At 41.4% G+C, this 24,852-nt stretch overlaps 3 protein-coding genes across 5 annotated transcripts in view; all 3 read right to left on the reverse strand.

Moving 5' to 3' along the window:
* The window catches only part of LOC111665784 (cohesin subunit SA-2), a 17,925-nt gene extending 15,123 nt beyond the window's left edge, over positions 1–2,802 (reverse strand). Inside the window, exons 1-3 of the mRNA XM_023420872.2 lie at positions 2,635–2,802; positions 1,455–1,553; positions 1,252–1,339 (exon numbers count right to left, since the gene is read on the reverse strand). Coding sequence (XP_023276640.1) covers positions 1,252–1,339; positions 1,455–1,504 — 138 coding nt within the window. The 5' untranslated portion in view covers positions 1,505–1,553; positions 2,635–2,802. The remainder of the gene's footprint in view (positions 1–1,251; positions 1,340–1,454; positions 1,554–2,634) is intronic.
* A 2,187-nt stretch (positions 2,803–4,989) lies between these two features.
* LOC111665781 (uncharacterized) lies at positions 4,990–8,832 on the reverse strand. The gene is made up of 8 exons (XM_023420868.2): positions 8,350–8,832; positions 7,941–8,059; positions 6,663–6,723; positions 6,512–6,579; positions 6,256–6,358; positions 5,771–5,889; positions 5,525–5,670; positions 4,990–5,433 (listed from the first exon to the last, which is right to left on the reverse strand). The coding sequence occupies exons 1-8, from the start codon at positions 8,408–8,410 to the stop codon at positions 5,325–5,327; spliced, it is 786 nt and encodes a 261-aa protein (XP_023276636.1). The 5' UTR covers positions 8,411–8,832; the 3' UTR covers positions 4,990–5,324.
* A 1,150-nt stretch (positions 8,833–9,982) lies between these two features.
* med14 (mediator complex subunit 14) lies at positions 9,983–23,973 on the reverse strand. Of its 3 annotated transcripts, none has more exons than XM_023420886.2 (29): positions 23,538–23,973; positions 22,979–23,005; positions 22,754–22,859; positions 22,161–22,334; positions 21,887–22,016; positions 21,620–21,748; positions 21,334–21,441; positions 20,354–20,486; positions 19,717–19,867; positions 19,495–19,606; positions 18,490–18,615; positions 18,209–18,287; positions 17,672–17,831; positions 17,351–17,545; positions 16,890–17,024; positions 16,719–16,795; positions 16,439–16,599; positions 16,036–16,182; positions 15,469–15,683; positions 14,960–15,229; positions 13,866–14,112; positions 13,208–13,330; positions 12,819–12,995; positions 12,442–12,680; positions 12,129–12,308; positions 11,759–11,866; positions 11,234–11,359; positions 10,913–11,102; positions 9,983–10,789 (listed from the first exon to the last, which is right to left on the reverse strand). In XM_023420886.2, exons 1-29 carry the CDS (start codon positions 23,711–23,713, stop codon positions 10,716–10,718), a joined length of 4,275 nt encoding a protein of 1,424 aa, XP_023276654.1. In that variant the 5' UTR covers positions 23,714–23,973; the 3' UTR covers positions 9,983–10,715. The 3 variants fall into 3 exon arrangements, with proteins under 3 accessions (XP_023276654.1, XP_023276653.1, XP_023276655.1); XM_023420885.2 differs by having other exon boundaries at positions 15,469–15,713; XM_023420887.2 differs by lacking the exon at positions 13,208–13,330 and having other exon boundaries at positions 15,469–15,713.
* Between the last annotated feature and the right edge of the window lie 879 nt (positions 23,974–24,852).

Below are 24,852 nucleotides of genomic sequence, written 5' to 3' on the forward strand. Positions count from 1 at the left end.
ATTTCAGAAAAGAAATTCAAATTTTGACTCGTCAGTTTTCCCCACTTCGCCCCCCATCCATCTTGAATGAGCTCGTTTCTGGATGTGGTTCATATACGGTTTCCACTTTGCATGGTAGAGTTTCAACTCGCAATTGTGGATGCAGCGACGAACTGTTTTCACAGACAGCGGTTTTTGGAAGTGGTTTCCTGAGCCCTTGCAGTGATGTTCACTGGAGACTCGTGTCTGTTTTTAATGCAGTGCCGTCTGACGGCCCGATGACCACGGCCATCCAAGATTGGTTTGATAAATGTTTTAATTATATTATGAACTGTAGACAATGAAATCCCCAAATTCTTTGCAATTTTACATTGAGAAACATTATTCTTAAATTGTTGCACTACTTGCCAGAGCAGTCTTTCACAGAGTGGTGAACCCCTCCCTGTCATTACTTCAGAAAGACTGAGTCTCTCTGGGACGCTCTTTTTATACCCAATCATGTTACTCACCTGTTGCCAGTTAACCTAATTAACTGTGAGATGTTCCACCAGGTGTTTTCTTTCAGCATTTCACAACTTTTCCAGTCTTTTGTTGTACTGTCCCAACTTTTTTGAAATATATATAAATATTATATATATTCATATAATTGTCAAAAAACAATAACATTTCTCAGTTTCAACATTTGATATCTTTGTGTTGTTATCAATTAAATATGGGATTTAAATGTTTTGCAAATCATCACATTCTGTTTCTATTTATGTTTTACACAACATCCCAACTTTTTTGGAAGCAGGGTTGTAGATAATCAACTAATCATCAGAATCATTAGTCAGAAAATAGTGAAAAATGCCAATGAGAAATTCCTTGTTTTATCTGAGTAACATAAATAAATTCAGTTTATTCTCATGTATGACAAAGAAAAGCAGCAAATCCTCACATTTAGGAAGCTGAAATCAAATAATGTTTGAAAGTCTGTTTAATTATGTTTAAATGATTATCAAAATAGTTACAGATCAATCCTCTCTGAAGCAGCTAATTAACTGACAAATCATTTCAGCTCTAAAATATCCAGACAACTTGTTTTTCCCACTCTGACTTGTCAAAATATCTTCCATGAAAAGGGCCTAGTTTGATCTACAGCTACAAACAGTATCAACATAATGGCGTCATATGGTTCTGCATTATACTTCCCCTCTATCATGATACTGCTCTTCAACTACTACTCTCCTTGTCACAACTAGAAACGGTCCCACTGTTAGAAAAAAAACCTACCACACTTTTTCGTCTATTCTCATTCCCCGACTCATCCTCTGAATGATTGACAGCACCAGAGGAGTTTGCCTCATCATGGGAGCTCTTACTGGGAAACAAAAACATGAAATTAGACTGAATGAATAAAAAATATAGATTACTATTCAAGGACTTTCTATCAATTAACAAGATAAATTGTCTGTATTTTGGTAGTAGATGCTTACTTCTGCTCTGAGGGCCTGGATGCAGCTGTGGCTGAGGGCTCTGGTATCATCTCACTCCTCAGATTTTTACACAGGGCCCAGGTGTGTGTGTCTCTGCATCTGGAAATACAGCACGATCAGTGTTTGGTCTGAGAGTTAGGGTTTCTGATCAACATTAACCCTGCATCTCCATAGAGAGAGGAGGTTGCTATGATCATGAATATGAATATGGGTTGCTCGATCTGTAAAGCATTGATACTGTCGATATGAAGGCTTGTTTTGAGTATCCATACAATGTCAATAGGATCAATACCAATAACATGAACTCTTCTTAGCGCTGTTGTGTGCCTGTTTAGTTGATAGAATTCACATAATGAACGTTTGTTATTTCCTTTGTTATTTGTTATTATAGTCCTATGTAAAAAGGAAATAGTAAAAACAAATGGTTCGCAAATTAATTTATGTTAGCCTATTCATAATGCACTCACCTAGGACTGCCTTTATTTTCGCTATTGATTAATGTGACAATTATTTTTTTGATTACTCAATTAATCATTTTGTCTATTATATGACAGTAAACAGTGACAACATTCCTGTTATATAATTTCCAAGTGTCTCATTTTGTCCAAAATCCAAATATATTCAGTTTACCATCATGTGAGACAAATTAAAGCAGCAAGTCTTCACATTTGAGAAGCAAAAAAACAGCCAATATTTGACATTTTAGCTTTAAAAACGACTAAAACAATCACTTGTTCATCAAAACATCTCGGTTAATCGGTTCATCGTTGCATTCACCTCATAAATCATGGAATATTTCTTTATTACATCGGCTCTTTTTAAGAGTTTTAACAGTGATTGTGGGCCCCAGGATCAATACTGAATGGTGTGGTGTAACCCGGCTCTGCTCTCCAGTGGGAGAGGGGGGTCACAGGGTGGTTGCCTGCTCCCTCCACTGGGAGGAGCTGGTCTGGCTTTAAAGGGTTGCTCAAGGACACTTAGGCGGAGCAGGTTTTGGTTCCCATGGGAGTTGCATCTCTGCTGAGCAATTTATTTAGCTACCGCATATTTTTAACACACACTGAAGTATCAGTCCTCATTTCCTGAAGTAGTCCTGAGGTGAGTACAATGTCTAACAAAGATTAAAGCTGACCGGCGGGTAAACAGACATCTCCACCGCTCCCAAACTTTTCACACTTACCCTCTTTACATTTCTTCATTCTTCCGTCACGTCCACTGATGTGTGATTTTAAATCCGAAAGCTGTCAGACTAATAAAACCCAAACACCTCAACGAATTTATCCTCCTTGTTTTCCCCAGCTCTCACAGTCAAGTTGACGGACAGCCTAACCCCTTGCGATTGGCTGGTATGCCGAAGCGGACTTATGTGATTGGGTGTCCTGAACCGTCGCTCATAATTAAGTCCCTCCCCCCGCCGACTGTCACAGACAGTCGGCGTCCGGTTTGGTTTTGTGCATACCCCAGCAGCACTGTAAACATCTGTAGGAAACTTCACACGCATGACACATTAGCTTCAGTAGGTTTAGGTGAATCATAGGCCCATAATGCTTTTACACGGCCTCAGTAAACTCTAATCCAGCTCACCGTGTTGTAGCCTTTCCCTCCTGCGTTTACTCTAGTGCAGAATATCCCACAGACCTGACTCTGAATGTGCCTCTTACGTTTTTTAATTAACCAGGAGTTGTTAATTCAGAAGGGAGCTGTCATGGTATTTCCTGATTTAACATGTTGCAGGAACTGAGCAGCAGGGGGAGCCATTTACATACCAAAGGCTCACATTTTTTTCTAGCCTGCCTAAAAACAATAGTCAGGCGGCCTTATAATCACTTCAACAAGGGTTTGCTTGTTGTGATCATTCCTCCTCATAAGATCCCTTCTTAATGCACCGTCATTGTAAGTGATGTAAGACAAAATCCACAGCTCTCTTTCTGCGAAATAACACGTTTCAAATTTTATCTCAAGTTAATATGTTATTTATTATTTATACTAAGTTGATATGAGGCTTTTGTTATCATCAGTGATCCATCCCTTCATCTCAGCTCAACAACACAGTTCACAAGGACACAAAGAGGGAATTTTTTAAACTAAAAACACTGTGGATGATGCCCACTTGGTTGGTTGAAGGGATTGTGTAATGGTCACTACAACCACTAAAAAGGATTACAGCAAGCCAAACCTGTTCCACTGAATACATGGGCACGTGACGTGTGTTTTTAAGACAGACTTGAAAAATGGTGACACTATCCTGCAAGTTTACAGCAGTAATTTTGATCTCTCCTTGCTTTACAATTTTCCTACTTATACTTTCATACTTTTACTTTGCTGCTGTGGCAGCACCATCACATCAAAGCCGGTGACACCAACAAACTGAACAAACTGAACAAACTGACCAGGAAGGCTGGGGGACTTCTCTGGAGCCACTGGAGGTGGTTGTCGGGATATCAGATTAATCTGATCTTTCAAGGTTTGTGCAGCTCTACAAGATGGTGCCTCAAGATTAAGTAATAATGCAGGTACCTCAATTATTTTCATAGTACACATTTGCACTTCATTAAATCACCACAAACTGCCACAAAGATATTTACTTGGCCTCGTTGTGGATCCATGACTGCTGAGTTAGAGCAGCACATATTATTATGTCCTGGATTTAATCATTCAATCTGTGAACTGCACTCTAGCATCAAGATTAGCGATGCTGTTTATGCCAAATTCATTCCCCACCTATGTAAATTCAAACAAAAATAGAACAGTTTTTGCCTCTTTTTATGTGGCAATAGAGGAAATTAGTCATTGTCAGAATTTGTTGTGTTGTGGTTTCAGAGTGATGGAGACAGAGAACAATTCGATTCAAAATCTGATGCAGATGATTTATTTTCCTGTGCAACTTTCATGTTTCCCCCCAAATGATGTACAAATGGCTTGATACAATAAATAGTGAATGTAGCTGCTGTGAATGAGGAGAAAAATTCCCCGGGGGAGCATGTCCCCTGAATATAGACTGTGCCCTCCGCCCCTGGCGCAAACGCTTTGAGCAGCGAGTCCCCGGTTCATCTTTCGGCCAGCCAGACTCTTGGCTGCATGTCCCCTAATCTCTGCTCCTGCATTCCCTGTCTCTCTACAATGTCATGTCAAATAAAGGCATAGTTGTGCACCTACACACACACCTATGCACACCTGCAACAATTAGTCAATTAATTAACTAGAAGATCAAACGGAAATTAATTAGCTGCTTTTCTTTGTCACATCTGATGGGATATTTTGGGGTTTTGCATGGTTGATTGAATAAAATAAGAAGTCTGAATACAAAATCTGGGAAACTATAGCAGGCACATTTTATGCAGAATGATTCATTGATTGATCAGTAATGAAAATAATCTTTAGTTGCAGCCATACACCTGTGCTTTACTTGCCATGACAGGTGAAAATGTCTGCCTCAAAGATCTGTTCTTCGAGATGACCACATCTACCTGGTGGAACCAAATTGTCTGAAGTGAGGATCTACACGTTACCATGACAGGCGTAGACAAAACACACCTCCTATTGCATTCAATTTTATTATTTCACGTAAGGTTAAAAAAAATTATAACAGTAGTGCAAAGGAGGGATTCAGCAAACTTACATTCATTTCCAAACAACTGACTCACCGTAGGGGTTAATATTGGCCAGATTGAGGAGGGCAATATAAAAACCTAGATGATTTGTAAATGAAGAAGGCTTTCCAATCCCACCACCAATCAGTTGAATTGACTTGTGTAGCACCTTTTCACAGTCATAACAACATCAGTTCATTCAGAAGCAGGAGACTCCTGAACAAACCCGGTGCATCATAACGTCAGGGTTCCTAGAAACGGAGGAGTTTGTCAGGGTGAGTCAGGACAGGAACTGGGACATGAAGGTCACAGCCTGGTGAAGGTCCTCCGTCAGCTCCTCCGGTAGAGACAGCACCACCGATGTCAAGCTTTGAGTTATTTCTAATATCCTACAAGCAGAATAATACACGGCTGTTATCAGGTTGCTGCATTAATCATCATCTCCTCCATCTCCTCCTGAACGTTTGCATTTTAACTCACCAGTTGATGTAGTGGGCCGCCAGCTGAGGTTCATGCCTGGAGCCTTCGTCTATCACTAGAGACTGTTTCATCTGTTTGAAGTTGGCCTCAATATCTTTCTTTATTTCAGAGAAGACCTGAATTCCCCTGAAAGAGCTGATGACTTGCTGCAAAAAAGAGACGGTAAAAAAATCAGTTGAAAGGAGAACATTTTTTAAAAAACAGGGCATTATTGAAAAGAGGAAAATTGTGATTTATTCTCCTCACATATATAACTGAGAGCTGGTGGGCGATGTATTTATGACTTCCAAGGTGTCTGATGTCTTCCTCTAGCTGTTGACTCAGCACCAAGAGCTGGTTCAGTTTGGCAATGTGGAAGAAGTATTCTGCAACAGAAACAGGAGTTGCACTCTTTTGGGAACACAGGAATGTGTTTTCATCATGTAACTAACCTGCGAGGAGGGAGTGGTCTTAACTATGTTATTTTGGTCACTGCAGGGCATCCACATGTAACATGATAAGCACGAAAAGATTGTACATTATTACTGTGCAATATCCAGAGTTTTGTGCAGGATGTCCAGGCTTTCATTACCAGCAAATGCATTTCTTCAATTAGAAACACAATTTTGCTAGCAGTTTCAAATGCTTTCCTAAACTTATGCATGTGATACTCTGTGATTAAAAATTAAAACAGACTGAAAAATGTATCTTCCTCCTGGCGCTGCAGGATGGGGATATATTTCTTTTCTCACCATCCATCGGCGGCCTCTCCAACATTTCCACGGGGCTGCCTTGAATTAGGAACACCTCTACACGAGGAAACATTGCTGACAGACCCACTATGTCCAGGTAGTCCTGAGGAAACACAAAAACCAACTGATTTCTGCTACAATTATCTAAAATTCAAGTTGATAATGCTTTATTTTACCTGTCTATTATTTCCCAATAATTAAGGAAATAATTAAGGACATAATTTAATAGGGCTCTGTTTAGTGTCTGATGTGATACCTCCAGCTGTGGCATAGGCTTTGGTAGATGTTCAAGGCACTGCAGCATCTGGTCAAGAATCTCTGATCCTTTAAGAATAAAGCACAGAAATGTCAAACATACAGGAGCTACCCAAGTCAAATGAAACTCTGCGATTCTTTGCCACTTTCACCTTGAGCCTGGAAAGTGTCTGACTCCTCTGGGCTGCAGCCTTGTCCTAACTGCTCCTGGAACTGTGACATAGAAAATATGAGTCACAGGAAAAAAGGAGGCACGTCTATACAGAGCGATGCGAAATGCTTAAGAACACCGAGACAGACACGGTGGACATGAAATCAGCTTATACAGTATGTCTTGGGATTTTGAGGCAAATCGCATTTAAGCTGGCAAAGACCTTCTTGAGTCTAATGCTGCCTTTGAGTGATATTGGGCGAGCATACAAAGACATTTGAAAGAGGTCAATAATACAGGGGGAAAAAAAGTGGAAATGACTTATGGCTGGGTTTTGATCCAAGCAGCTTGATGTGAATTATGGTGTAGCAAATTGAAAAACCTTAGATGAAAAATAAACTGACCCTGAGACTGGGACCCCCTTTAACAGCTCATAAACATACTTAACAATGTTTTATTAACTTTATACCTACAGTATATGCATATGATTTTTACTGTTCCAGAAGTCAGCTACAGAAAATGATGCAATACTTCTGTTTGGGTAGAAACATCAGCTTAAAACATGGTAAATGGAGAAGAAGTTCATATGCTGTATCCCTGTGATTTGTTTTGACAGCACTTTGTTTGCAGCATTACCCCTCCCATATCTTAAATAAGTGTATTTAGGACTATTACTGGACTTCTGCAAAAGTTTGTTCATAATTCATTAGACAACTCACAGGGAGTTAGACCTTGCTGGATAATGTACATTTATTTGTCAGTGAATAACTTATCTAGTAACAGTGAATAACAACCTCATCATATCATTATTCATTGTTATTTTCACACACACAACAGTGAGGTCTGTGGGACCCCGGACAATGAGTAATTACAGCTGATGCCAACATAAACACAAGGGTTGAAGGAGATGGTAAATGCCTCCTGAGTGTAGTTGTATGGACATTAATTTGTACATCAGCTCAATGTCAGTGTCAGTTTCATAGAACATGATCTATGGCTAACATTAGCTGATATAATTAAGACACTGCACACCCCGCTAACTGCCTTTCGTTTAATGGCTGTGTATAGTGCATTAGATGCCTGTTTATTTGCTTTGGTTTTGCTGATGGAGATGCACTTGTGGTTAACTAGTTTTTGATGGAACACGTGACTTTTACTTACGTTTTTTCTTGACAGTCAGATGTAAATTGATGCAAACTGAGGAGAAAGTGGTGGGGGTGAATGTGGGCTTTGTCAGCTAAGGTGAAGGGGATGCATTTTGGTGCTCAGGTTACTCTACCTGCTGCATCTGTGCCCTGATGAGGAGGTCCAGTTGCCCACAGAGACACAGCATCTCCAGGCCCACCTGCTCTGGACCCAGCTGAACAGGCATCAGAGATCTCTTCACCTGTAGCTCCACTAACCACAAAGCAAATCCACATCAGTAGGCCTGTCTGACAAACCCCTCTTTTCCCTTCACCCCTTAATAAACACAAAGCGCATCCTGTGAAACAATGTGCATATGTCATGGCTCCTGCAGGTCCAAGGAAGGATGGTTGATGGACACTGAAGGGGAGTGGTCAATGTGTTGAAATGAGACGGAGCCCGTTTCCGCAGGGCGCACTTTTCCGAGTGGTAATTTAATCTGAACACTTGAAACGTTTCCACAAACAGCGAGATAAAAACGAGCGGGTGATGCAGGGACTTACCTTTGAACGCTTCATGGTAATCGCACGGCTGACAGAGCGGCTCTGATGTGCTTACTGCCATATCTGACTGGAGCCGGCTGTGATTATCACACCTATTCACCTAAATCTGTCCCGCTGATAAAAGCCATATGAAGCTCGTGAAAGCGCGGGCAATAGCCTGGTCGAGGCTATAGAGAAAAAAAAAATAGATAAGAGTCTATTTATTTTATTTCATTTGGTCGGAATTATCTATCGCAAAGGGTGCGTTCGAGTGTCAAACGTTCAGGCAGGGTGAATAAACGCCGACACAATCTCTCCTCATCCGTAATTCGTCGTTTCCTCGCAGGTGACGATGCTCACACACAGCGGCAAGGTGATGAATACATCCATTACCCCCAGGTAGATCTCTGAAGCTGCTGAAACAAGAGTAAAAAAAAAAAAAACACAAAACAATGCCCACGCCCTTTGCAACAACAGTCGTGCAGTAACCGTCTGTGATTTGCAGTTTTGAACGCCCCTCGCCCCCCCCCCACACAGACTGAGGACCAGCCTTACACAATGATGTCATGTTTTAGGGATGAAGAGCAAAGCATCACTTGGTTGGGATGCACCTTATAAAGCAGAGGTGTTTTCCACAGGTTTGTTATTTCCACAGTAATAACAACCACAGACAAACCTGACCTATAGTGGTGGAAAGAAACCAACTATTTCATTTTCAGGTACTCATCTCATGTATTTTCATTTTATACTGCTTTGTATCTACTCCATTACACTCAGAAGGAAAGTACTTTTTACTCCTATTTATTTCCTATGCATCATTATTGATGATTATGATTATGCTGATTATTTTCTCATATGCAAAAAAATATTTAAACAAAACTAAAACCAAAGGTGACGTCTTATTGTTTTTGTTTGACCAACAGACAAAAGAATGGCAGTTCTATGGGCTCACCAGCATCTCCTATTGTGGCAATCCTCTACATGGAAGAAGTAGAAAAGCAGGGCCCTGAATGCAACCTAGCTGCCGGGGGTGCAGGGTGCGGCTAACTTTCCCCCAGAGGGCCCTGCGACCAGCCAGCAAGCCAGCTGTAGGGGGAGGCCTTACTCCCCTGCACCTTAGGGTCAAATTAGTGTCAGCATGACTTTGACCTTGTAAAGTATTAATAATTTGTAGTTGTAAATCAATCTTTGTTAACCTGCAAAATAGATGTTTGCAAGTTTATGCATGTGAAAAAAATAGTGCTTATAGTGAAGAGATTGTATGCATTACTTTTGCAGCAATCCCACCATATAAGTAACAAAGGATTCACTTTCAGAAGAAAATTTTAACTCTGCCCGCCGCTAATAAATTTGCAGTTGAAATTGTTTTAAATTGTGAAGTGGCATTCAATAAAATGTAAACACTGAATGAAGGTGAGTCTGTTTAAGTGGAGCTGTTGAGTGAAAGTGCAGAGAGGAGTCAAAGAGTAAGATATGATGATATATAGCACTGTGGAGGGGGGCTATTGTTTTTTCTATTTTTCCTTTTGATGCTTAATGTACATTTTGTTGCCAGTACTTCTATACTTAAGCTTTTGGTGACTTATTATTTTCCTAGTGTTGTATTCTTACTTTTACATGAGTAAATGAGCCGATTGTTTTAGCACTGCCAGTGGAGGATCCTCAAAGCACAAACCAGCTGTGGGCTTGGTTTATTAAATAGCAAAGTCAGACAAGATGTCTCAAATCTTTCAATCAAGACTCAAAATGCGTCTTAGTAAAATACAACTGGCTTATAAAGTTTGTCACAGTTTTACAGTATCCAAAGTGAAAGTTTGAAATAAAACTTCAGAGGTCTTGACAGCGTAAAGGCAAGAAGACATTTAAATAGTGTGCTAAGGAATATATCTCCTGATACTACAATAATATCAGTATGGCATTGTAAAAAAAAAAACTGAAGACAAGGCTCTAGCAAAATTCTAACTCACCTGATTCTTTTCAACACTCAAATATACAACAATGTACATTATTTTCGTAAACAACCATAATTTCAATAGATAATCTTGTTTACAAGTGCACCTCGAGGAAAAAAAATAACATTTATATCCTTTTGCATCAAATGCCCCCCTTGTCCGAGATCTACCGTAACAGTAAATCTTGTTTGTAAGCTTCTATCAAGAATAAAGACTGTGGGTCCACGACTGTACATATTGTACTCCCTTTCATAACAGTGATAATACATCAGGTCAAAAGTCCAGTGGTTGAAGCAGAAAGGACACATGCTGGATTTTGATGTCTTGGGACCACAGCTGTTACTCTCCTGTTTCTTCTTAGCTCAATGATGGACCTATCCTCGGTCTCAAAGGGACTCCAGTCGAGTTCCAGTACTGGTTCTGAATTTGTTGTTTCTACTGACGAGTGCCGGGGGGTAGAGTGAGGTTGGCCATCAGCTCGTGAACAGATGTAAATATCGTACACTCACCTGAGAGAAAAAGAAAATAGTCAGTGTTAGCAAAGACATTTTGTACAGATAACAAAACTGAATTTGATATCACTTATTCTGTAAATTATTCAGTGTTCATTAGGTGGGAGTGCAGTCTCTCACCCTGTCTTGCGGGGTGCAGCTCATTGAACCTCTTAAGGATATTGGAGACCATGAGTGCCGCAGCCCCAGACGAGCTGTGCTGTCTGGGGATGTCAGCCTGCTGAGTGAGGCCTGTGGCCATGTCGTACACAATAGGTACAATAATGCTCACTGGGTCCTGGGGCACTGGGATACGCTGGGTCAGCTGCAACTGTGAGCCAAAACAGATCACATACACAGGGTAAGGCTGGTTAATGTACTTCAAATGATGCTCCACAGGTACAGTGTGTAACCTTTGTCCTGGTTTTGCAAAGCTAATTATGAGGCTCTGCTGTGACTTACAAAGAAGAGCATCTTGGACTTGAGCACCACAGCGATGGTCCCAGGTGGTGCGATGGGAGGAGCACTGGGAGGGATGGTGAGACAGAACTGGACGTTCCACTTCAGCTGTCCAGCCTGGTCAGGGAACTGCAGAGAGAGGCAAGGCAAGTTTATTTATACAGCATCTTGAAAACACAGAGGCAATTCCAAGTGCTTTACATAAGGTGAAGAAATGCATCAAGAAGTAAGAAGGATGATTAAACTATCATAAAGTACAGTAGAATACATTCACATACACTTCCACAAGTACAGTCTGTGCAATGTGCCACACTTGCAGTACTGCAGTACACAGATGCACAAGATAGGTTCATCAAGGCGTATGGTGTTTTAAGGGGGTGTACGGTGTAAAGATGTCGCCACATAATTTTCTCATGTTCTACAGTTTGTGTAAAAATAAAAAGTACTTAATTCCCCCACATAAACTGCCATGGCTCACACACTATCATAATCAAATACATGCAACTTATAAACAAACCAGCTACCCACCAGTTCCAGCTTCATGATGCGCACACAGTCCCTAAGGATGTTAGTGGGTGCCCCCAGCAGCTTTGTGAAGGCATTCAGAGTGTTGTATTTGAAGGGAGGACCAGCAACCTAAACAGACGACACCCAGAGAAGAATGAAAAATCAATATTGATGTAAAAAAGTGGATGATATTACCAAAAACAAATAAAAAATCTAAATGCAAGATTGGGACCAGTCATCACTGTCAAATTAACAGACAGGAATTTTAATAGAAGAACTAAAACTTTGACTTTATATATACCGTAAGCTGAGAAAAACTTTCTATATTATTCAAGTACGTGTTCAAGTAATTCATGAATTGGACCTTTAAGCACACGCTGCCTTTACATACCCGTGTCTCAAAGAACTTCTCCAGAACCTGAAGCTCCTCCTGGGACCAGGGACCGGTGTTTTCTGGAGTGACTTTGAGCTGCAACGTCTGGTAGTTCTTTGGGTTGAGAGCAACCCGGCACTTGAGCACATCCGTCTTGAACATTATCACCCCAGGCTCATTAGAGTTCACAATGGACAACTGGAAGAGAGTTGACAGAGTAGGGGAAATAAGTGGAGAACACACAGCAAAATTTAAGGGAACCAGCAACAAAAAAAAAAAAAAAGAAGCTGTCATCCAATGTCCCTGGCAGCATGATTTGTGCAACACTCACGTTGGGTTCCTGCTGGATGATCCTCTGCAGGTGTCGTCTCATGATCACTGAACCCAGAAAGCGCTCCAGTGGCGAGCAGAGGTAGCTTCCTGCCAGGCCTGGCACCAGGCAGGGGGTGGGTGAGGGTAGCAGAAGCACATGCAAGGCATTGTGGGTGAGGATGGTAGGAATGGAGGCAGCCCAGGGGCGCTGAGGTAGCTTTCGGGGTGGAGGCATACTGGTAGGCATGACTTGTGAACCTAAAATGAAGAAAAAGATACACAAAATGCGTAAACACAATGTTTTGCATGGTAATTGAAGTGTTACATAAACAGGATATGGAAGAAAACGTTTTTTTTTTTAATCATGTGAGGCAACACTGAGAAAGCAGAACTTACTGGTACCAGCACGTGGAGAGTGAGGATCAGGGATCGGTGAGTGCAGCGACGGGTTACCAGGAGACATGCCATGGATCCTTGCCCCAGGAGAAGGCCCTGAGACCTGGGGTGAGCCTGGCCACTGGCCTCTATGGCTGGGAGACACCATGGCATATGGAGAGCTGGGGTCCAGAGCACCTAGGTTAAAACATGAGGCGGCCATCAGGCACATAGCAACACTTAACATACAACAACAAATGCAGTGAGATGAATACACCACTGTGTGCCCACACTTTACAGATTAGTTGTCATATGCTTGCTCGTGTCTGCAGCCCACAAGTGTCTAGTTCAGCCCGTTCCAGCCCTTGCCCAGCAGGCCAGAATTACCACCAGGCCACCCTTCTGCTTACCGTGGGGACTGGCAAAGCTGGTCTGACCCATGGCTATGCCCAGAGAGGACGGAGACGGGGTGGGCCCGAAAGGAGAGGGTGCCCTCAGAGCCCCACTAGGGGAGCCAGAGGCATGGATGTTCCCTGCATACACACACATACACACACCAAAGGGCTCGTCAGACTCAGAGGTTGACAAGTTCTCCACACACACACACACACACACACACACACACACACACACACGCACACACACGCACGCTAAAGCTGGGCGGAAGGGCTGTAGTCTCTGGCTGGCGGGCTGAGATGGCGAGGAATGGAAGGAGCAAGGCTAAAAGCATGCTTTGTTCCCTCTTAGCTGTGCAGTGTGTGCATGTTGCATGAAGAACACAACTGATTCCATGGTTTCAAAAAAATTAAAATGGGCACACATGGTTGCTCTTCCTCATTCTCTCTGACATGCACACAATTTGTTCTTGCAGCAACTGCACAAGTCAGGAGGAAGGTTGGTGACAGTAATGCGATATATTCCAAAACAATGGTTTGTTGGTTATAATGCTCTATGGCAACTTAACAAGCTCAGATGACACAAACAATACAAGATATTATTCACACACTCACACTCTCTCACACTCACACACACACTTGGACAAATATCAAGTACCATGTTTGCCATTACCTGGTGACTGGGTGGGCATCATGGATGGTGGAGTTACATTAGCGTGGTAATTTGGTGGCGGTGAAGTGAGAGGAGGATATACACCTCCTGTACCCCCTCTCATTGTCTGTGGCTGCTGTGGAGCTTGCAGCTGGTTCATCAGACTGTCCATCACGTCTACACCCACCGGTGAAGGCGGGTTATCGTCTTCGGTGACAGAGCGTCTGCGAGCATCCTGGTTGCTATCTACAAACATGTTCAGGAATGTCTAAAAGAGTAGAAGGACAGAAGTTAATGTAAAAAAGCTGGACCAAGAACACTGAAGTTGTTGAACATGAAACTGTATATTTGCATTAGGATGGCACATTTATGGTCAATGTGATAATCATGATTAGTTTGAGTCTCCTGCCCTCTTTGTGTATGATTTGTTTTTGCTTAACATCACTTGCCCTAAATCCAAAATACTTCCAAACAACAGATGATGATCCATTTCTAGGGACTAGCTCTTTGCCTTCTGCTCCAGACATTTGATTTCCATTTTTTCTCTCCGTTGTTATTCTTCTAATCTGAAGTGCCGCTGCAGAGTGCACAGCCGCATGACAACTCCCCAAAAGTGAAGCCAAAACATCTTGATTGCGCCCTGGTGCCTGGCTGGTAGTTTATGAGGCACTTGATTTGGTATGCAGCAGAGCTTACTATGACTGAACACATATTTTAAACATCAATTTCCCAGTTGATCATGTTCATTTAATTGTGATGGAAATTAATATTTGATTAATTGTGCCGCCCCAATCTGCAATAGATTTACTTTTGGAATGCAGTAGTATTCTTTAGTTGTGCCGATTAGAAAGGGATTGTTCAGGTCCTCAACACACAGAATTTATGACTGTTTCACACTGGGGTGATGACAGGGGAAATGAAAACAAAAATTTGTGGTTTTAAGGGGGCTTTTTGTCGGGTTTTTTCTTGGTCAGGCACAGAAACTTCCTGGAGTTTCCGGTTATAACCTAGCAATCTCTAACTCCAGAGAACTGACTTAAGATAGGTGCTGTTTTTTTTTTAAACTTTGGACAGAGTCAGAGTCAGAGCCAGCTAAACTATACTAACTGGTATACCTTGAGTCCTGGGGCAGGGTAGAAGCCCTCTACAATCTTAGTGTTGTCAAAGAGACTGTAGGCTCCATCCCTGATGGCTACCACTCCGCGGCTGCGGCAGTAGATGTCTATGCAGTACATGTTGCGGAACGCCAGGCGGATGTGAGTGGGTGACTGGGGTAAGATGGAGAAGCACTGGTAGGCAGTGTTGGTGCGCTGGGTCAGGCCCAACATGGGCACTGTTGGTAACTTGTTGATTGCATTTAGAGGGGCCTGTGTGTCAGAAAGCACCTGAGGAAGATAATAAATAGAAACATGATCAGAAAATTACAAAAGAACACCACAGTAATAGAGAACATAAAACAGAGTAAAGTTTGAAAGTATTCTTTTAGGGGCATGTGAACAGCATGACCAAAAAAAAAGAAAAGAATAAAAGATAATTCAAGGAAATAAATGTGAAACTTGAAATTATCACTCGATCCAGATCTAACAAGAACACATGTGCGTGTTGTGGCTGCGCAATTGTGTACCTGCAGCAGCTGCATCACATTGGGGCTCTTGTTGAACATCTCCTGCAGCTGGTGGAGGATGATATTGTGGCAGTTGGAGCAGCCAGAGTTCGGCCCCACAGTCCCCAGTGCAAGGTGGAAACGATGGCTGCTGGAGTTCCACTGGATGGTGACAGAACTGCCTTTGGTGGTGCCATAACACAGCACCAGCTTACGGTAGTTATACAGCCGCACCTCTGAAAACAGGCTCAGGTAAGATGGCATCTCTAGAAAAAAGCAGTCACAATATGTAGCTGCATGAGATGGGTGTCTCTTTGGCCAAGAATTAACTTATCGGAGTAAAAGCGGATATCATTGGATATTTAAATTTTTACAACTGTTATTTTCGTTTTTTAACCTCAATTGACTTCAATGTTTTCAGCACAAAAATTAAACCTGATCAGTAAAACTATGTGTTTTTACTTTACCTGCAGCAATACAACAGTAACATACTTACCAATTTCAGGTGAACTGACTGATCCAAGAGTAACACAGATATTGCTTTAAATGTAAGTGCAATCTTTGCTTATAAGACAAGTGTGCATATACCTGGCAGCGCACGAGCGAAGTTGAGAACACACTGGTAGAGCTGACTGATGGCGTTCCAGTCATTCAGAAACATCTCCACAACCTTCCGTCCACCCACCGGCTCAGACAGCGGGTTTTCATAAGTCAGATAAACATGTCGCGTGGATGCTAATAGAGAGAACAGATAGGTTCATTTAGAGGGGGCAGATTTCCTTTACTGATATTAGCCCATATGTTAAGCAGAGTAAGCAAGACATTCTCTGACCAGTGGTTCATCTAATTGAAAATAAATTTAAAAAGTCAATGCAGTTGGTTAGGTTTGGTAGTTTAGAAAAAACTTTTTAGCCTTAATATTTTGCTGGGTTCATAAAAGAAACAAATATCAACATTTAGATTATGTGAGAACAGTGGACATGGTATGTACCTTGCTCCTTGCTGTGTGTGCTATTGAGAGGACAGTTAGCCAGCATCAGTTCAGCCACCCACGTTCTGTTGTTTCTGCCCTGCAGTCGGAAGGTGCAGTCTAGCAGGGACCGCTCTAAAGCTTTCCTGGTCTCCTCTCCGACTCCTTTACAGGGAGGAATCCTGCGGAATAAACCCAATATTCGGTATAGGCACAATGGCTTTGACAACGTTTGCCATACTTAAAAGAAACTTAAATTTGGCTGCCATTATGCGTGCATAAATGTGACTGTATGTATTACTTCAGTAGACGTATTGCATGACTGCTGCCATCTCCCTCCACTTGGACACCCTGGTTTGGAATCTCCATGTTAGACAGCTTCCCGAAGACAGACAGAAAGATGCAGAATTAGTCAGAATACACACGTATGACGGTATGAAGGATTCAGGACTGTCCGAGCACTGTGACTTACCTCTGTTCTGAGGCCAATGAAAGGCATGTTGGTGTCACACATTGCTACCAGGTGAGCCAGCTCCTTGTTGAAGGCACACATTTCCCCAGAACGCTTAGGCTTCTTTGGCTCTGGCTCCCCCCGTTCTCCACAAATCTACAGAGCAGAGCAGGAGGTTATGTCGTAGCAATGAAGCCACATAGCACATAGCTGCCGCAGCTACACCAGGACTGGGGCATTTTATATTATTAGGAAGAAATATTAACTCTGGAATGTCATAACATGTCTTTGTCAGCTGTGCCTTGTGGACAGCTTTTGAGGGTGGGCGTAGCATTTATTATTTATGTTTCCCACCCACATTTTCCTAGCTGGTCAAAACTGTCTAGTTCAAACTTCTACGCCAGCATCGCAACCATTACAACCCCAAAAAACATTAATTTTTGTGTGGTGAATTACTGAAAGACTACTCTAGCAATGACTACCTTTCTCTTAGTCCCAGGTCGGGCACCTCTCCCCGTTGTAGTGTCCTGGACAAGGTGTTCTAGGTTGGGCTTGAAATGCTGCAGTAGTTGCGCGCACATGGGTCCATCATCTCCTTCCAACTGAGATACAGACAGGAAGGAGTACTTGTACTGCAAGGCTGTAGGACTACTAGGCACTTCAAGCATTTCCACCACCTACAAAGAAGAGATGAGAAGAAGGAAGAAGAGGAGTTTAAAAAAAATGGATGGAGAATAAGGGGGGTAGTGGAATTTCCATTTTTGTTTAGCTCCTTTCAGGAAAATATTGTTTAAGGAACTCACAATGTAGTACTGCGGAAGACGTGTGAGCTTAATGAAGAGTTTGTGTTTGGACAAGTTGCCAACAGGGTGAGAGGCTGAGTTGGAGAGATGTAGGACGTCAGTACACACTGTGGGAAGGTGCTTGACAGACTGTCGACAGCGCTGCTCCCCCAACCAGAACCTGACCAGAGAGCAAGACAGAAAGAGTCAGTCTCTTAATGAAAGCTAATTTGCAAAAAGTCCAGGGTTCGTAGCTTATACTCATACACAGATAGAGAATTCACACTGTTCACTAGTGCATGACTCTAAAAGCCCTGGCAATTCATCAACACCCATCTTGCCAATTGCTTCGCCAAGTGTTGCTACTGACAGCTACTACTACGGACCGCAATTAGTCAGTTTTGACAAGCTAGAAACAGGCATCAGGACTATGGCTCCTACTGCTGACTATTTGCTCCCCATCACTTCTGTCTACTGAATTGCTACTGCTCTAGCTGTGCTAAAAGAAATACTGTTTACTGTTAGCTTCATAAATATTTAGGGCGGAGGTAGACTTACTTTAGTTGTTGCAGCCAAGATATGATGCGCTTCATATCGTCGTTGATGGTCTTTTCAATGTCATCCAGCATAGATTGATCTTTAGAGAGAAGCAGAATCACCAGTATGACTTTAAATCATCCCAGCCAAATTATCTGATTTATTTATTGTTATACAAAACCAATTCCCCTATGTAAACACAACCTGAACAACATTTTTTACTAGGAGCAACACAATGGACAAACATAAAATTTACAAACATGAAAAAAAATTGTTATAAGTTAATGTTTACTCCTACTTACCTAATCCATAGAGCATGGGCTGAAACATGCCAGAGTGCAGGTCTACAAAAATGTGTAAGCACTCAGAGCGACCACAAGGCTCAAGTATTGGAATAACGAGTGTAGGTAAAGCAGTCTCGATGAATGCTGAAATAAACAAACACACATGAGTATCTCTTTTCAATACAATAGATGGCTCAAAACCATAGTTTCAGTACATTAATGGAAGGAGAATAGTAGAGGCATGGAGAGCACAGCTCTATGAGCCAATTTGAACATGCAGTTCATCATAATTAAAAGATAAGTTCACAATTTCAACTCTCAAAAGAATACTCACATATGAACACAAACACTTGCTGTAATCATGTCTCCCATTTATATTGGCTATTAAAAGATCCATCCCTAAAGCGATTTCCCAGTTATTAATGAGAACAAAAACCATCGGCCCCTTTCTGCATGAAGCTTCAGCAATCTGCATTAATGGAATCAAATGAGTATCTTCCAATGTTAAAGTGTTTTTAATGCAAAATTCCCTCTTTAGGTTTCCCCAGACACTGTTTCCATGCTGAGCTGCGGTGGAGTGATAATAACACCAAGAGGGAATTTTGAACTATTATGTTGGAAGATAATTACTTGGCTTGGCTAACTCAGATCGCCAACCTCAGATAAACTTTTGTATACATTTCAATACAGAACAAGGACTTTGAATTATGTCTCCCTATCAGAGAGGGATCTCTTAATGTCGAGCATGGAGAAATTATTACAGCAGTCAAAACCTCTTTCAAATGTTTCTGTCAGAACCTAACAATTGTTTTAAGTGAGACTTTAATACCATAAAAATCCTGCCAATACATCTGTTTTGAGGTTAGAATGACATCTTCTGCGTGCTAAACAATGGCTCCTTTTTCAAGCTTTGCAATTCTTTCACTGATTTACACAAGGCTACAGCTGCTGTTGAAAACAAAACTAGTTTGCTAAAATGACAAAAAATGTGTTAAATGGTTGTAATGACGAGAGCATACATACAGTTGTCACTGGGGTTGCTGGCCTTCAGAATGGCCTTCAGTTCCTGTAGCTTCTGATGGGACCGTGCATGCACACTGTCTATCAAAAGTTTCTCCACTGACAGATGGTCAATCTAGAGAATGGGTAACAGAAAATAACATTCTTAAATTGTGAGATGTTAGTACAATAAACCACACTGATCTGTACTATATATTACATGGAGAACATTAACCTTCACTTCACCTTCATAGCTCTCTCCATCAATTTGGAGTCACAGGCAGGGAGAGGAGGTTCATGAGATATTTGCAATGGCTTAGATCCATCCGACTCATCAATCTTGATAGTGACTTTATGTACCGATGCTGTACCTGTTTTCCTACCCAAAACCTGTTGGCTGGAAAGACAAAATGAGAGGGAGACAGAGAAAAACATAATGGGTCTGTATGGATTAGTAAGTAGTAATTGTTAAATGCATTTGGTATATTCTTGAAAACACGGTATAGTTGCACCCATTGGTATTTAAAAGGCAAGTATATGTGTACATGTCTATTAATGTGGCTGCAATTTAAAATCTTAAACTGACCTTGTTGTCTTTGCTAGCAGCTGTTGTGCAGTTAAATTTTGCATTATAACTCTACAACTGCCTTTTTTGTTCCTTGTTTGTATTATTTTCTGCAACTAACCAACTGCAGAGCAGCCAATCTGCTTCCTGTTTACATCAGCATGTGCATGCTAAGTGTATCTGAATGGTCATGTGATATGCGTTCTGAGGTGTGTCAGTATGAACAGAGATTATGTCCAATACAGAACTAAAAACGCTCCTCTGGACAGATTGTTTTTGTTTTAAAATGAAAAGGTATTAGTGTGGACGTAGCCTTACTTCCAGACAGTGAGCGTGAGGTATTTTGCAGGCACATATCTCTCCTCCTGCACCAGGTCTCCCCATCGCTCTCTGATCAGCATTAGAGTCTGAGAGTGAAGCACCTCTAGCTGCAGTGAGAGACAGAAGGAGTCTGGAAACAATGCGGTTAAAGAAAACAGAGTGTGGGAAAACACCAAGTCCAGGTGAAGAAAGATAAAGTATTATACACATCTTTCCATTAAAATTCAAAACACACTCACACTCATATCCTTGAAACACATACACTTTGTTGGTAAAAGGGGTGTTTGTGCCCCACACAGACTGCTCTTTGACACATTAAGCTGCACTGCTAGCGTTGATGGGGTGGGGAGGCAGAACAGAGATGTACTGATTAGCATTGTGATTAGCATGGTTGTGCTCAGCTTGCATGCTTGATTAGGGTCTTTGATGTTTGCATTTCTCTCTACATTTTACCATGGGTTAAAACAGCTTGAAGAATGGGACAGTTATCACTGCCTGACAATCATCTTACAAATATCAGGTGATTGGTTTTGATGTTGACAGGATGGGACACTTGTAATTTGCAGGAAATGTAGGTTTGCTCGATTTCACAAAAGCAAGGACACAAAAAACATCAACTTCTAAGTTCCTTATCAACAGGTGTCGAGACACACTACAAGGAATTAATTACACCTCACTACACCCTGGGTGACAAGTTGTAGTGAAAACAGTACTGCCCTTAACAAACAGCAGTTGTGTTGTTTGATAATGAAAAAAGAGGGGGTTAAGAAGGATCCAATTCTGCAGCTGTGTTTCTCATTGGAATGCTGCACTTGTCTGCTTGACCAGTCAATACTCTATATGCTCCGACATACACTCCCGCCCTACTGCAGTAATTCAAAGCAGACTGGGACAAAAGCCAAGTGGTTGCAGGCAGGACATACACAAAATGTCTGTGTATGTGTGCACACAGACAAACAAAGACATAGAAAGGATACGCAAGCAGTTATACATGTCCTGTAATGGCTTCTCATCTGCACAAAGACGTGCCTGGACCAACTCATGGATGAAGTTCACCTGCAAACTGTGGACCAAGGTTCGGCCATCTGTCAATAAGGAGAGGGAGGGGGAATAGATGGAGCGTGGGAATGGAGTGACAGACAGACAAACCAGTTGAGAGAAAAAGCGAAAGGGAAAAACATTAGCAATGAAGTTGATTGTCTATCAGCTTGTCAATGGTACCCACTTTGGTATGCAGAAGAGCTGGACGAGTGCATGCCTTACCTCCTGTTTCTTTGTCCTCCACCAGAATCTCCAGCTTAAGCAGCCTCCAAGGAATATCAGGGTCATCTCCCATCACAGTCAAAGTGGCCTCAAACTCCCCTTCCACACGAAACTTTACACGCCCATTAGCTAACACAAACAAACACACAAGCAAACATACACATAAGGTATTCTCCCTGCCAATACAGCTGAAAAAAACTGCTAATAAAGTGATAAGAATGCTTAGCAGTTAAAATATACCACTGATGGTTGATACAAGCTTCTTACCAACTGTGAGGTTTGCTAGCTGGGGTGGTAAATCTGTGGTGACAAGCCGGTGTCGCAGAATCTGATTAAGTTGGTTCAGTGTGGTCTGCTTCTCAACCTTAGTAATGGGGTCTGGAGGAATGATCTTATCCTACAAAAATGGAAACAGACATAGGAACAAATGCTGACATACCCAAAATACACAACAGACAGATGTTTAAATCCCAACATCTTTTCATAAAACAATATAAATTAGCAGTCTTAGCAGGCAGCAAAAGAACTTTAACAAACTTACTCGTATGCATGTGGGCAAGCGTGGGTACGACCCTGTGGTGAGCACATCGATGGCGAAGGGGATGGCAAAGCTGGGCAAACGGGCATGAACCAGTGCATCTCTGGCCAATGATGCCAGCCTATCAGCTGTATCCACAAACAAGATGGTCTGCTGATCCAGGAAGCTGGATATCATCTGTTACCATGGATACAATTGGAGAGAAGTAAGAGTGAGTTGATTTTGTGTTCTGATGGACCCAAGGCAAGTGTATTCATTAAAATCCACCTATAAAAGAGTGATATCAGGGGTAGTAAAATTACATTATAGAAAGATTCATATGTACCTATTTATCTTTAAAGCCACCTTTGGTGAACTTCCCGTTTACCTTAGTGAAATGCTTTCTCCTGTTTCTAACATTTACCAGACCAGACCATCTAGATGGATAATCTTTAGAGTCTCTAGAATCTGCTGAAAACTTGGTATGTGATTTTTGTAAACTAAATTAAACACCTATCTTACATTTCCATTTTGGCCAGGTGTCTCTTGTAAATGTATGTCAATAGTCTTCCTGGTTACATAAAGGTTAAATTAATAAAAAATGAATAACAACATACCGCACACTTCTCAACTTTCCCTGCATTGCTTGCCCATTTTACCAGGGCTAGCAGACGTACAAACAGCTGCCTGGTTCGACTAGCAAACTGGACAATTTCAATTTTCCTGAAAAAAGGAACACAAGATAAAAGTTACAAATAAATTCAGAACAACAGATTATCTGAATGAGTGGATAAGGGAGTGAAGGGATAAGAAATTTCTGAATGAGATTTGAAGACACAAACCTCTCCATGTCCGTTTTTCTGGGAAGTCTGGAATAAAACAAACATTAAAACATTTATTTACTGCCATTATCCTCATCCTTAAAGTGCATAAACAGTACATCACAGATAGCCTGCCCATAATGTGTGCGTCCATAATATGAGTCTACTTTTAATACAGAAAATGAAACTGTTCCCCTTCTCAGTTTATAAATAGGTGAGGAAAAACTGGCAAGTGGTCCATCATCAATCTGGTGTCGCACATATTCATCGCCCAACACAAACACTTATTTTGCATAAATAACCATTAGTTACCTTTAAGTTTAGGAGTTATAATGTGTTGTTTACCGGTACGCCCCCTCATCACAGTAGTCATCTGTCCTATCTACTTGGCAATCACCAGCCATGTGAAAGACATCCCCTCACTTCTCGATTAGTCTCAAATGTGCACTTATGATGAACCGGTTAGTGATTGATTTAGCGTCTGGATGAAGAGCATCCCTTCAGTTTACTAACATTAGCTGATTAGCCCGCCAGTTATCCTAGTTAGCTTTGAGGCCTACAATGCTAAACTGTTACTTACAGTTCCGCCAGCAGGGTAATTTCATGGTAGGTCCTCTGGAGAAGAAACTCAATTAGCAGGCTCAGTCGGATACCGTGCGTGGCCGGGGTCCCGGGTGGTGGTGGCTGTGGACCCGAGACTACCGGACCTCCGAGTGGGACGAGCTGCCCATCTGACCCAATCTGCACCGGAGCCATTTTACAATGACGATTCAGACTAGTTAGCAACGGCGACGCACACCCAGCGCTACAACGGAAAACTATTGAGCTGTAGTGGCTAACTCCTTGCGAAAAGATTTTCGTCGTAGTCTTACAACATTTCTTCCACGACACGAGTTTCTCAGCATGGACTTTGTTTCCCCGTTCAGCTGAAAACTCAACAAATACACCAAATCTGGTAACTCATTACGGAGAAGACTCAACGCCGCTCAGCCGCCATCTTTGCTGTCGGGAATGATTACCATAGATCCGGTTGTAAAGAAAACCCAGACTGGAGCCTTGAGGAGCGAGAGTCACTAATTTCCTCTTACTGCTGTGTTTTACATCAGCCCAAAGGGGGTAACTGGACCAAACAATTTGATTGTCAGGTTTACAATGCCAGACAAGTGTGTGATTCTACGTGTTTATAGGCTTAGTTTGATATCCTGTATGACTCAGCCATTTACTGATTAACATCTTCGCTAATCTGTTGCCCTGGTAACAGATGACAGAATGGTGGAGGAAGTATTCAGGTCAATTACCTTAGAAAAAGTACTGATACTACCCTGTAAAAATACTCCATTACAAGTAAAAGTCCTGCTTCAATAATTTTACTAAGGAAAAGTATGTAAGTAGGAAAATGTTCTTAGTAGTATAGTAGCATATCTAATCGTGTATTTAATGATTTAATGAAATACAATATAGTATATTGTATTTCTTATTAAATGCTATATACTATACTATAATATAATATTATATATTATATCATTATCTTATTATTACTCATGTATAACTGTTTAAGCAGAATTTTACTCTTGTAGCTGTCTGAAGTGGAGCTCGTTTTTAACCATATTATATAAGAATGCAACCAATTTATTATGGATTAATAAACTGATTATTTTCTTGATCAATCCAATCATAATTACCAAGAGTCAATCAGATGTCTTTTTTGTTCAACCAATAGTCAAACCTCAAAATGATTCAGTTTACTGTCATTTAATTTGAGAAAAAAATTTAATAAAATTAAATTATGAAATATTTGGCATGAAAAATCTAAACAGTCACCGATTAGGCATAATTGTTTTATAACTGACAAATCAACAAAGTTATTAACTGACAAATTGTTAAAGGTCCAACTT

This window comes from Seriola lalandi, unplaced genomic scaffold, assembly GCF_002814215.2.
Source record: "Seriola lalandi dorsalis isolate HSWRI2012SDOR001 ecotype SW California unplaced genomic scaffold, Sedor1 jcf7180002054659, whole genome shotgun sequence".
NCBI classification, from domain to species: domain Eukaryota; kingdom Metazoa; phylum Chordata; class Actinopteri; order Carangiformes; family Carangidae; genus Seriola; species Seriola lalandi.

Bases quoted from the DNA above. Each gene is read 5' to 3' on its own strand.
- LOC111665781 (XM_023420868.2), bottom strand. From the start codon at position 8,410: ATGGCAGTAAGCACATCAGAGCCGCTCTGTCAGCCGTGCGATTACCAT. The intron at 6,724-7,940 runs GTAGAGTAACCT...TCTATGTCACAG, and splicing joins TCAGGGCACAGATGCAGCAG to TTCCAGGAGCAGTTAGGACA. The intron at 5,671-5,770 runs GTGAGGAGAATA...TCTTTTTTGCAG, and splicing joins ACCAGCTCTCAGTTATATAT to CAAGTCATCAGCTCTTTCAG.
- med14 (XM_023420885.2), bottom strand. From the start codon at position 23,713: ATGGCTCCGGTGCAGATTGGGTCAGATGGGCAGCTCGTCCCACTCGGA. The intron at 21,749-21,886 runs GTAAGAAGCTTG...TGTTTGTGTTAG, and splicing joins GCTAGCAAACCTCACAGTTG to CTAATGGGCGTGTAAAGTTT. The intron at 17,546-17,671 runs GTGAGTTCCTTA...TCTTCTTTGTAG, and splicing joins GTCTTCCGCAGTACTACATT to GTGGTGGAAATGCTTGAAGT.